Source organism: Macaca fascicularis, chromosome 5, assembly GCF_037993035.2.
Source record: "Macaca fascicularis isolate 582-1 chromosome 5, T2T-MFA8v1.1".
Lineage (NCBI taxonomy): Eukaryota > Metazoa > Chordata > Mammalia > Primates > Cercopithecidae > Macaca > Macaca fascicularis.
The window spans coordinates 47,108,399-47,122,339 of record NC_088379.1 but is presented as its reverse complement, the minus strand read 5'-3'; the positions used below and the strand labels follow the sequence as shown (position 1 = coordinate 47,122,339).

The window sequence follows — 13,941 nt, the reverse complement described above, 5'->3', positions numbered from 1 at the left end:
TTCCCAAATCAGCCAGATGGTCTTAAATCCATTTCCCATTTAGAAAAAAAAGGCAGCTTGCTGCCCTTTTTTCCAATTTCTTAAGGCAAATTGGAAATGGACTTAAAAAAATGTAAACCAGGTTATGTCATCTCTCTAATTAATCAAATTGACTCCTTCCACTCCCTCCAATGACTTCCCACTGCATTTCCAACACAATCTAAGTTTCTTCTCATGACCTATAAGGTCCTACCTGGTTTGCTCACTGAATAGTTCTCCAGGTTACTTCTTGCCATTTTGATTCTGCAGTATGGACCTTCATTCTTCTCCTCAAATGTGCCAGATCCATTCTTTCCTCAGGGATTTACCTGTGCTGTTCTCTCTGCCAGGAATTCTTATCCTGGACCTCCTACATGAGCAGTTCCTTATTACTTGTATCCTAGCTCAAATATCTCTTCCTCATACAGGCACACCAAGCCAGTCTAAAAGTTGTGCCCACTCAGGCGCTTACTACCATGGAAACCTGAGAAGTATCTCATCACCATCAAGAATAATTATATCTGTTTAATAAATTTTCTAGTTTTGTCAGTGGAATGCAAGCATCATAGAGTAGAACGCTGACTCTTTTATACAAGTGACTAAAACAGTGTCTTGTACATACCAGGTGCCCAACAAATACTTATCAGGTTAATAAAGTATTCGTATACAAGTTTTCATGTAGTAAACTGCTTCCTACACAAATCTTAGAGAAAAAAAGAAAACATAAGAGACAAAAAAAGAAAAAAGAAAAAAAATAGTCAAATGATTGAAAATGACTTTTCAAACAAGAGCCAACTCTGAAGTTGGATTCTGGGGCTGTGTGAAGGATTCTGAGGCTGCATTCAGATCCAGCAGGAAAGAGTGCTATCATTTATTAGTGATATCTGCGATGAACAAAATTGGAAAAACATGTGTCACATCCCCGAGCTAGTCTTTTCCTAACATGTTCTCAGTCTTGTTTTCCTCCAAATGCAGAGGCTGAAGCTTCCTTGAAAATGTTACACTGTCTCTTAAAGAACAAAACTTTATAAATATACAAATTCTCCATATATGTTCTTCCATTCTTTAAAATAATATACTTGGAATTTTTACATCTATCCCTTTTTATCCCTTCGTCCTCTGGAAAATCAAAGCAATGAAGATTCATTGCTTCCAGTCCACTTTTCTCTATATCTTCTTCTATTATTTCCTCATTGGATATGAGGGATATTCTGCCTACCTTTCTTTATACAAATGTCCATACAATCTCAGCAGAACCCCAATCCAATGGTAGAAGAGAATGTGCCAGAGACAGAGGGGCAAGCAAAATGCCACTGGACAAGAGAGAACCACTTAGAGATAAGTTAAAATATAACTTCATGCATCTGGGGAAATAGAGGTTGCTCAAAGAACCTAGAGTAAAACGAAAGAAATACAATTTTCCACGGTCACATGAGGAATAGGACTTACCAAAGTAAAGAGAGAAGGATCATGATTAAGATAAATGAGAGGCTGGAGGGATTAACTCACGGGGTCCACTGGAAACTGAAAGGGGAAAGTCTGGACATGAAGCCAAAGCCAGAAAAAAAAAAAAAAAAAAAAGACTGTGTGGGTGACGAGACATGGGGGTGAGGCTTCGTGGAAGGGAAGCTTCTGATTGCAGACTTCCACACTCATCTTTAGAGGAGAGAGATTCTGTAGCCCTGGAGAGAATATTTAATGACACTGAACACAGGAAAACGATCCAAGCATAAAACATAATTTTGTTGGAGTCCAAGTTCAAAGAAAGCACAAATTTTAGAAGGTAAAGTCAATGAAATCAGTTACCTTTTATCAATAGCTATATGCTGGGAAAATCTGCCTACCATGATCATGTTTTATATAACTGGCCAGTTAACTAGAACAATGTGTACAAAGGATTGGTGAAAGGATTCAACAACAGGAAACAATAATCTCATTTCTCTCAAGGATAAGGACCAATAACAATCTTTAGTCCATACAAATGGGCTTTTAAAATACGGGCTATAAAAACTTTGATTGAAAATCTCCCTCAACCCTCCTTTCCTCAATGGATTTGGAATTTCAATTATGCCTGGGGAGTGGGACAAGCTTCACTGACATCAATCACATGTTCTTGCATCCTGGCTTGAACTTGAAGTCAGACTGGACTCCTTTAGGAAAACCCATGTAGTTCCTTGGTCTGAATGGATTGGATGATATTAAAGGATTATAAGGACCCCTTCTTTCCTGAAAGCTGAATCTGTGATTTCTCTGTCGGTTGTTCTAGGTAGTGTAAGGACACTAAATGACTCTCCATTCCAGAAAGGCATTTTAAGTCAGAATAGTTAGACTGATGAAAATAAATGCATTATTTTAAATTTGGGATTTCCTCAAATTTCTGGTTAATTCCAGAGGGTAAAAATGACAACATTGAGAGCTTACTATGGCTGGAAACTGTACCTGTATTATCTTCCTTAATCCTCACATCATTCCCATAAAGAACCTGCAGCACAGGCAAGTTAAAAAATTTACCAACGTCACCTACCGCAGAACCAGAATTTAAACTGAGAGTAAACATAACCTATTCTTTCTAACATATACCGAACCACTTTTTAGTGGTGGGATTTCTTGAAAAATTACTTAACCCCTTCGAGGTTCAGATTCTTCATCTTAGAATGGGACCAACACTAGGTTCTGTCTCAATGTGTTTTCATGAAGATAAATCAGACAGGCGATGTCAAGTAGTTAGCACAATAGATGGCAATGGGGTTTAGTAAATGTTAGATATTATTGGTTGTAAGATCAAACTTTAGATTTCTTCTTATAAGTACATAAGGCCCTTCATAGATTAATCTGTATTTACCTCAAGGGCAAGTAAGTTAATATCTGCCACATGAGTAGAGATCTTTCAAAACAATCAGATATTTCAAACAGTTCTGAGTGGACTGCAATATTTGGCTAATTAAGAAAACACACTGGCTTTTATAATGGATATGGATCCATCCAAGCACTCTTGCTTTAACACCTACCTCTGATTTCTGACCACTTTTGTAAAGTTCAGGCAGTTGCATGAGGGTCTCTGCAGACACGTCTTTCTCCAAAACACCGTAAATGACGGGAGGGGCAGATGTGAAGAGGAGGTTGAAGAAGATCAAAACCCAGTAATCAGTCATAGATGTTCCTGAAAATCCACAAAAGAACTGGTACCAGAAAAGGAGGTTCACATAGGCCTAGAGACACAAAGAAGGACATTCAGATCTTAGAATCAGTAATGGGTGCTATGATTACACATTCCAAATGCTGCCATTTTGAGCTTGGTGACCTCAGCCTCTCTGCAGTTTTCTTATATAAGAGAGGACCACAATTTACCTTGCAGCTTTTTTTGGTAAATATTTTATTAAAATGTGCACATGTATGTACACACACACACAGACACACACATACACACACACCTATGTGTGAAATGGTCATCACCTATTATGTGGTGCTAGCTCTGTTCTAAGTGCTTTGTGAATAATTCATTTAATCATCATAACAACTTGGGAATTAGATTGTTGTTCCCATTTTACAGATCAGGAAACTGAGTGTAATTAACTGAATGTTTGTATCCTCCCAAAATGTATATGAAATCCTCTTGAAACAAAACTCCCTCTATCTAAGTTCAATATCCTTTCCTGTGGGCTGCCCTGCTTGAGATCGCAGAGCACTATCCCCACTGTGACAATGTTATGAGGTGGTACCTTTGGGAGGTGATTAGGCCATGACATCGGAGGCCTCATGAATGGAATCAGTTTCTTTATGAAAGACACCCCAGAGAGCTCTCATCATCTCATCTCTTTTTATGTAAGGATATAATGAGAAATCTACAATCCGGAAGAAAACCCGCACCAGAACCTGACCATTCTAGTACCCTCATCTGGATTTCCAGCCTCCAGAATGGTGGGGAAGAAATGTTGTTTACAAACCACCTGTCTGTGGTACTTTGTTACAGCAGCCTGAACTAAGATACTGAGGCACAGAGAGACTAAGAAACTTGCCCAAAGCCATGTGGCTAATAAGTAGCAGAACCAGTATTCAAATTGAAGGATTCAACACTAGATGAAGAGAGTCTAGCCCAGTGCCTGGCACAGACATGGAGTAGACACAGCACAAACGTCCATTTTCTTGCCTTCTGGGTTGATAAATACATAGTGGTAAAATGGAATGGTGCCAGCAGAGTGGTCAACCATCCCAGTTTTCTTGGGACTGAGGGATTTCCCAGGCTTTGGGATTCCCAGTGCTAAAACCGGAACACTCTCAGGGAAACCAGGATAGTTGGTGACCCTAGAGGCCAGGCACAGGGATTCTACATGGTTTCCTGCAGTATTTTGTCTCAGACAAACTAAGTTCACTATAAAAAGCTCTGTGCTCTTAAGCAGGGCAGGCCACAGGAAAGGATACTGGACTTAGAGGGAGTTTTGTTTCAAGGCTGGGGGATACTTCCAGTTGATTCTTTGCCTTTAGGTCATTTCCCTAACCTCCCTGAATTATTATTTCCTGCTCTGTAAAATGAGAATTATACTACCTTAGGGCTTAGTATTAAGATCAAGTTAGAAAATAGTCATCATCAGCCGGATGCAGTGGCTTATGCCTGTAATCCCAGCACTCTGGGAGGCCAAGGCGGGCAGATCACTTGGAGACCATCCTGGCCAACATGGTGAAATCCTATCTCTACCAAAAAAAAAAAAAAAAAAAAAAAAAAAAACAGATATTAGCTAAGTATGGTGTGGCATGCCTTTAGTCCCAGCTTCTCAGGAGGCTGAGGTTGGAGGATAGCTTGAACTCGGGAGGCAGGGGTTGCAGTGAGCTGAGATCATGCCACTGCACTCTACTCTGAGGGACAGAATGAGATCCTGTCTCAAAAATCAAACACACAAACAAGAAAGTAGTCACGATCTGTAAAATGTCTTATTAAAAAAAAATATTGTCATCATAGATACACTAGAACCTCAAGACAAGGGCCACAATCCCTAGAATAGATTTTCAATTTCCTGATCTCTTGACCTCGTGATCTACCCGCCTCAGCCTCCCAAAGTGCTGGGATCACAGGCGTGAACCAACGTACCTGGCCAGAATAGATTTTCTTAGTCTAGTGTCTACGGACATGGATCATGCCCAGTTTCTAAAAATGTATGGTTTGTGGTTTGGGACACTATTCTGGGGGAATGAATCCATTGTCTTCATTGAGACCTCAAAGGTTGTCCAACATCCAAGAACCATGGTCTCAGAAAGATAAGCTGCTCTAATGGCTTCTGGTCCAAGCCCTTTGCATAGCATATAAAATATGCATTGTTTAGCTAGGTAAATAACAGATATCAATTAAGTCTGGAGATTATCAGTATGAATGGCCACTCAAGGATTATGGAGCAGGAAGACCACCGAGGTCCTGATTCTCTCTACTAATGAACACTCCCTCTCTTCGAGAGTATATAGCATCTCCTCCTAATACTAGTATTTCTTTGCTGTTGGATTCAATCTGGAGTTAAAAGGAGGTGAGGAGGTGAATGGATATTGCCACAATTGGGGAGAAGGTGAACAAATGCAAAGGTTTAAAATAAAAACTTGGGAGAGGGGCTCCTCTTTAAAAGCCATTGGCCACTAAGTTCTGGAATTGTAAATTACAAGCTGCAGTTTTCCCCAGAAGCACATACTCAGGCAGAGATTTCATACATTTCAAATATTTTCCTAAAGTATCTGAGTTTTACTAAACTTTGACTAACTGCACTAATTCTAATTAGTAAAGTCTTGAGCGATTCCTGAAAAGTGTATTGTGCTGCAGGAAAAAAAAAAAAATATTCCTACTGATGGACATACACACTCACGCACACAGAGTTCTAAATGACACATTTGGGATCTCCTAAAAATGACTTTTTTTCTCCTGAAAATGGTATTTTAATAGATTGATATCAACCCATGTCTACTACTAACATACTACATACGGACTTTAAAAACTAAGAGTGAATTTGGCCTAAAATTCATGATATTTACATAATTACCCCTCTTAGAAGATACTTACATCTGATTACGTATGATTTTATAAAAAGAGGAAAATGAAATTTAAATAGTAGGCTGAAGATTAGAGGCCTGGATTTCTAATCAAATTCTGCCCTTTTAGGAATTAAATAATCAAAATATAATTCCTTTATCGTTAAATAACTACTGAGCACAAATACATTTTATAGGTTGGCTAGAGAATGCTTACATCTGTGAGCAACAGCCAGCTACATGCTAAGACATACTAGGTTTTCATCTGTATCTGTCTTTACTATAATACATGGGGCATTAATATGGAAGAGCTGATATTTTTTGATATTTCCAGTAAAATGGATGCAAACCTTTTCATTCTCTACTGACAGATAGCATTAAACATTTCATAATTCTTCTTGTCACAGCCTTTTTTTTATGGAAGGTTAAAAACTGGATTTTAAATGAAACAGACAGGACTTAATTTAAATGCACAGGGAGTAGAAAATGTTAGCAGATGGACAAGCCTGGCAATTTGCTGTCAGCAGCTGAAACATAGCACATTCCCAGCTTAGTTCTGATAAGACAGCAAGACTGGTCCTGGCTGTTCCCAATACATCAATAAGGAAAGTGAGTTTAGCATAGGACACTTCCTCTTCATTCCTGATGCAACAGGCTTGGAAGGCATGAAGGGAAAAGGCACAAATTCTCTGGGGTTACATACCACATTCTTATAGAAAAAATAGAGAATCATGTTGGAAAGCCGTGTATAACACCAGTGTCCATGGACAAGAAGGAGCTTGCTGAGATGTTTGAACTGAGAAACGGCAAAGTCACTGGCCATCACAGCCTGCAGATGCAATGGGGAGAGAATGCCATCCTGAATGATCAAACATGTTAGAACAGACACAGCACAATTCTTGGGAAACTCTAAGTCTCATATTCTACCTTCTTCTGACAGCATTTGTTCCATACATGAATGAAAATCATTTTTTGGATTACGAGCTTTTATCTGAATTTTGTGCCTAAAATACCATCCCACACACACACCCACATATACATATACACACGTGCACACAAATAGGACACTCCCACTTCCTTCCTTTTCCTCTCATACCCTCTTCTTTCCCTTTTTTTTTCCTCCCTCACCTGCCTCAAGATCTTTAGGTCCTTCATTCAAATCCTTAGTAGCTTCTTCAGAGTCAGAATTTACGCAGCTATTGCAGGACTAAAATATATATTCCTATGATTTAGGTAAGCTCTATTTTTAACAGGTGAATAATACAGCTAAAATTATCCAGGAAATGCCATAATACTCACCTAGTAAAAAAATCAGTGAATGGATAGGTAAACTTCCTGTCTCCCACTCCTCAGCTAGCCACACACAACCTCACTCTGCCACAGAGAATTTACCGTGGAGAATGCTGCCTTTGGATGGGCAGGTCAAGGCCACAGAACTTGGGTGCACAATATCCACTCACCTGCATGCCTTCTTGACCCGAGACTCCTATTCCAATGTCTGCCACTTGTATCATGCTAACATCATTGGCACCATCACCTTCATGAGGCAGAAAAAAAGGAGAGAAACTTATGAGGAGTAAAGAAAGGGTGTAAATGTTGCAAATCGATAGGGGCAGCTCAAGTGAACAAATAAATCCTTCAAAGTTCATCCCTTTCTCCAAGTTTCCTGGAAGTAAGTTAAACAGAAATGAAGTGTCATCCCACTGCCATCAGGAAGAATTCCAAACTCAACACTGCTTTAAACTGCTTCACGCTATGGCACCTACCCAGACTGATCTTGTTTTTCATGTCACTCATGCTACCTTCCATTCTCCAGATACACCCTTCTCCCTGTAGCCATGCACGTGATAACACTGTCCTTATCACCGGCAGCTCACTTTGCTGGATTTCAATTTTTCTTGCTCTCAGCTTAATAATTGTTATATATTATATATAATGTATGATATAAATTATAAGTATTATATATAATCCATATGAATATAATTATAATGTAATAAATTCTAATTATGTTATATATAATTATAAATCCAGGAGTTTTCGCTTCGGAAACATCTGGATCCATAAGCTTGAATAATTCATTTATTTGTTTATTCAACAAGATAACTGAACAAAATTCCACCCTAATCCTGAAACTTTACTGCAGCAATCTGAAAAGTGATGCTATCTTTTCACCCAAGTTGTTAATAGGATATGATGGAAACCCAGGAGTTTTAGTGGCTACATCACCACCCTGGGGGGAAAGTTACCTGAGACTGGAAGCAGTCCAGAGGGAAAACAGACATTGAAAGAGAGCGCTGATATGCCAAGTCTTCAGCTTAACACTGGAGTCTCTGAGATCTTAATCTCATACTACAATTCTCTTCAGTTATACTCATTCTTTAGTGTCAAGGCTTTAATATCCACTAGACTCTTTTTTTTCTTTTCTTTCTTTTTTTTTTTTTGGGACAGAATCTTGCTCTGTCACCCAGGCTGGAATGCAGTGGCACAATCTCAGCTCACTGCAACCTCTGCCTCCTGGGTTCAAGTCATTCTTTGCCTCAGCCTCCCTAGTAGCTGGGATTACAGGCTCCCACCACCATGCCTGACCAAGTTTCGTATTTGTAGTAGAGGTGGGGTTGCACCATGTTGGCCAGGCTGGTCTTGAACTCCTGACCTCAAGTGATCCACCCACCTCGGCTTCCCAAAGTGCTGGGATTACAAGCGTGAGCCACTGTACCCAGCCTGATATGCACTAGACTTTTGATTTTCAAATTTACATCTCTAGCCAATTTCCTATTCCTAAATTCCAGACTTTTATTCTCGCTTCACACCAATATCACTGCTTAGACATTTAATGGCCTTTTCAAACTTCACATGAGTAAGACCCAATTCCCAATTTCCCCTGCCTCTATCTCAGTAAATGGCAACTCTGTTCTTTCTGTTCTTAGACATAACTTTGGCATTCCCTTTGACAACTCTTTCTCTCATATAACATATCCAATATGCCAGCAAATGTCACTGGGTCTTTTTTTAGACCATGCCCATTATCTGACCACGTCCCAACCCTTCCTTTGCTCCCAGCTGTGCCCAAGCCGCCATCATCTCTTGCTGAATTATCAAAACTGATTTCGTATGTCTCTGCAGTCCAACAATTACTCTGACAGAACAGCCAACATGATCATTTTAAATTTAAGGCAAATCATGTCCCACTTCTGCTGAAAATCCTTCAATGGCTCCCTAATTTTACAATGTCCTCTAAGACCCTGTGTGATCTGGCCCCCTGCCGCTTCTCTGACCTTTAATAACCTGCACAAAACTCCTCCCTTTGTCCTCAAACACACCAAACATGGTTCCCCTCATGGCTTTCATTTTCGCTGTCTTCTCTTCCAGGAATGTTCTTCCCCGTGTCTCCCATGGCCCCTTTATGATTTCCTTCATGTCTCTGCTCCCAGTCAACCTTAGCAGTGAGACCTTCTTGGAAAATCGTGCTTAAAAGAGCAGCCCCAGCCTATCTCCAGTGCTCTACATCTCCTTAGTCCACTTTATTTTTTCAATAGTACTTATCACTATCTGATACCTTACAGATTTATGCTTTGTTTTACTGTATGCCTTCCTACTAGATGTAAGTTCCTTGTAAAAAGGTACTTTGTCAATTTTATATACTTTTGTATCTCCATTCCTTAGAAAAATGCCTGGTACAAAGAAGGCACTTGATAAATATTTGTGGAATGGATAAATGAATTGTCATGTCCTTGAATTTAGCTTTCCTGAAGGTAGAACACATGAATTTTTCAGTTCTGTGATTCAGTTTATTACTCGGCTTAAGCTTGTTGATTTGGGGGTCTGACACTAAACTAAGAAGTCTGGACTATTTTATTGTTTACCATGTCACATCCCTACTACCTGGTTCACAGAAGGTGCTCAAATAGGTGATAGAGGAAGGTGCTCAAACAGGTGATGGGAAGGAGTGAATGTGGTAGAGAGAAAGGGAGGAGGAAAATGGAAGGAGCACTGGGAGAGGAAAGAGACAGAAGGATCGGTGTCTGGTGTGGTGTGAAAGGAAGAAGTGCAGGACTTGGATTCATCCTCACTCACCAATGGCGAGGGTCATCACCTGGAGATGGCTGCGGACCAATTTCACCACTTCACTTTTCTGCAGCGGTGTGGCTCGGCAGCAGACCACAGTTTGACACCAAGATGTCAGTTCCAGGAACTGCTTTTGTAGACTTTCTTGCAGAGCAAACTCCAGGGTCTTCCCAGTGATAATGAGTCCAGCTCGTAACCCGGAGTCCTGGGGGACAGGAGGCTGATGTAAATCTACACTTAATGACACTTGCTCTGGCAGGGCTTGAGTTTTCTTCTGAAGTTCTTTCAAAATTGTGCTCATCAGCATCCCACAGGCATCCTTGAAACAAGAGGCAAAGGTGGTTAGCCTCCAGGCTCCCTGGGTGCCAGAACCAGTTACATTTTTTTATTGTCATTTTTTAGCAATTGCTGAATCAAGAAAACCTCAAATAATGAATAACTGATTATTTTCAAAGATTTTACGAGTCTTCCACAGAGAGTTCTGTGTGTATGTGGGGATGGGTTAAAAGGAGGGGGAACATCTCACCCCCAACTGCATTTCTTTTTTTTTTTTTTTTTTTTTTGAGACGGAGTCTCGCTCTGTCGCCCAGGCTGGAGTGCAGTGGCGCGATCTCGGCTCACTGCAAGCTCCGCCTCCCGGGTTCACGCCATTCTCCTGCCTCAGCCTCCCGAGTAGCTGGGACTACAGGCACCCACAACCGCGCCCGGCTAATTTTTTGTATTTTTAGTAAAGACGGGGTTTCACCGTGGTCTCGATCTCCTGACCTTGTGATCCGCCCGCCTCGGCCTCCCAAAGTGCTGGGATTACAGGCGTGAGCCACCGCGCCCGGCCAACAACTGCATTTCTTATAAAGAAATAGCTGTGAAATTTCTTCATGTGTGCAATTTGCCTTCTTGAACAGTGAATCCCAAGAGTCCTCTGGTCTCATTCTGCCAATTAGCAGCTGCTTGACCTTGGGCAAACTATGTAACTTCTCTAAACCTTAACTTTCTCATTAAAAATATGCAAATATTATTTCCATCATAATGTTGTTGTGAGGCTTAAGCAAAATAATACATGCAAAACTCCTAGTGTAAGGCGTGACACATGGCAGACATTTGAAATAGTAATTATTGTTTATATCTTCTTTTGGATTCAATGTGTTCATCCACTCACTAAGTATTTAATGAGAAACTATATATTAGAAAACATTCTATGAGCTGGACCTACACCAACAAACATGAAAATTCCTGCCCTCATGGCGCTTGCATGCTGGCCAGGATGTTCTTGGTGGTACTTATCACATCTCGTTTGTATACATCCTCACTCCATACTAGTTAGGAAGTTCCTTAAAGGCAGGTATCACTTTTAATTTACTTTTAAGCCTTCATGAGGCTTAAAAGAGGACCACATCAGGTACTCAGTAAACATTCATTGAATGAATTCTACTTAAGAAGATGAACAATAAGCTTATCCAGAAATTCTTGTGTCAAGTGACCACTAAGATAGATTCCAAATCCAGGAGCAGTGAATTTAAGTTTAGTTTATACACTAAGTCTGAAATAGTTGATTTGTGAAAGAGCTGTCACTCAGAGCTTGTTCGCTGTGATTTTCAATGCTGTTTCATCAAGCATTTCTCAACCTACAACAAAATAAGAAAAGCAAGGAAGAAGTAGATATGGATATGTGTGTACGAAACAGCACAAAAACTACAAACACTCTTGTGGAGTGTTCATAGGGCTCTATTTTAGGAATGAATTTGATCTCATACACCTCCAAAGCCCTTAAGGAAAAGTATACAGAGATGAATCAGATATGCTCATACAGCTCATTACATCATAGTAAAAATTATTTTTAAAATCCTTCCGGAGTTTGGTTAAATTAAAAAGGCACATTTAGAAAGTAACATGCCTCACAGTCATTGAAAACATTAACATCGGATTATGTGTAAGGTATTTGTAATTGAAAGAATACAGCTGCAATACCATACAACAATATAAATATGGTCTTTGTGGCATCAATATGCTTCCAGTATACAGAATACAGTCTGTGTGGATATTCTCCAAAATATAATTTTAAATTGTAGTTTTATGATTATAAATTGATTATAAAGGTTTTTGTACTCTTCTATTTATTTGAGTATGTGTTTAGGTTTTACGAATTAACTATTTTTTCATTATAAAAATAACAGAAGTACATACACACACACAGCTAATCTTCATTATCTGTGGAGTCCACATTTGTCATTTCAGCTGCGTGATAAAATTTATCTGTAATTTCACAATACTTGAGGTGCTTTTGTGGTCACATGTCACAGAGTGACATTTGAGTGGCACATGCAAAGAGTGACATTTAAGTCACGTGATATGCCCATTCCCAGCTGAAGCTGAACACCATGATGCCTTCTTTTGCCACTTCTCAAACTGTAGCAAAGTCTTCTTTTCATGGGCTATTTAGTGGCATATTTTTTGCATCTTTCTACTTTTTGTCAGTGATTTTGCTGTTTAAAATGACTTCCAATCATGGTGCTGCAGTGTTTCCAAGTAAAAAGGGCTGTGATGTGTCTTATCGGGGGAACTTACCCATGTTAGATAAGCTTTGTTTGGGTATACGTTACAGTGTTGTTGGCAATGCATTTAACGTTAATGAATCATTAATATGCATATGAAATAAGGTACATTTCAGAAGAAACAAGGTCACATATTGATTGTTGACAGTATATTGTAATTAGAGTAAGCTAACTTTGTATCTCCTCTAAAAGCAGTGGTCAGTGTTTACTAATTCAGAGCTCGAGGCAACTACATAAACCATAGCTCTACAAATAAGGAGAATCAACTGTATATATGTAATATGTGATATATAATTAGAAAATATACTGAAATAGGAATCAGAAAATTTAAAGTTTAGTAATCAGATGTACTTAGAGAAATCACAAGCATCTGGAGTCTCAAGTTATAAAACAGATAATTTATTTTATATGTCTATTTGTTGTAATTGTCAAATGAGATCAGGTATGGAAAGCCTTTTTGTAGATTCTAATATAAACTATGAAGATAGAAAGTTACCAATCTGAGGAGAAAAGTTTAAATGAAATTACAAAAATAAAACTTAAAAAATTAAATGACCAATCCTGAAAGGCCTTTGTATATTCCAATGCAGTAACTAGTTACAAACAGGATATGACTATATTAAAACAAACGAAGAAAAAAACTTCTATGAGAGTAAAAGGTAATTTATAACTGGCAACACTTATAATCTAATGTGTAAATTGAAGAACAACATTGATGGAAATGTGTAAAGATGACACGACAAAAGTGACTTCAGACATTCCACTGGCTGCCATGTTGCCTATTTAGAATGTTATAGGAGCAATTCCTTCACTGTGACACACTGGGCTCCATGATCTTCCAGTCCTTTTAAACTCTTAGTGATTCCTGAGGGACTAGGAGTGTGAGGGGGAAAGAAACGTGTTAAATACTACTGACTGAGCCCATACTATGTGCCTGGCTTTTTATCTTGAGTCGTGATTAAACTAAATTAATTATGTTTGTTGTAGTCTAGTTATTTGGAAAATTCCCACGCGGAATAGCTATCGATAGCAAAAAAGTTATAGATACTCAGTAAATACTTCTTGAATTGATAGTGTTAAATGCCTTTAAACATAAGAAAAATTGTGTATTTATAAATAATTTTTTATTTATATAAATTTAAGGATACAAGTGTAATTTTTTACATGGATATATTGCATTATAAATGAATTTCACAGTCCTAAAGATTTTACTATTCACAACAATCTCTATTTTTATTTTTTAATGCTTACTGAACCTCTCTCATCTCATAGGCACCGCATTAAACAATTTATATTTTTTCATTTA

The 13,941-nt window shown here is 38.8% G+C and overlaps 1 protein-coding gene across 4 annotated transcripts in view; it reads right to left on the bottom strand.

Annotated features, from left to right (window-relative positions):
- Window positions 1-13,941, bottom strand: part of ATP10D (ATPase phospholipid transporting 10D (putative)) — a 279,019-nt gene that overhangs the window by 13,377 nt on the left and 251,701 nt on the right. For all 4 annotated transcript variants that reach the window (XM_065544966.2, XM_065544965.2, XM_015450328.4 and 1 more), the window contains 4 exons: window positions 10,096-10,405; window positions 7,482-7,558; window positions 6,725-6,850; window positions 3,027-3,227 (listed from right to left, as the gene is read on the bottom strand). In XM_065544966.2, the coding sequence (XP_065401038.1) occupies window positions 3,027-3,227; window positions 6,725-6,850; window positions 7,482-7,558; window positions 10,096-10,405 (714 nt within the window). The remainder of the gene's footprint in view (window positions 1-3,026; window positions 3,228-6,724; window positions 6,851-7,481; window positions 7,559-10,095; window positions 10,406-13,941) is intronic.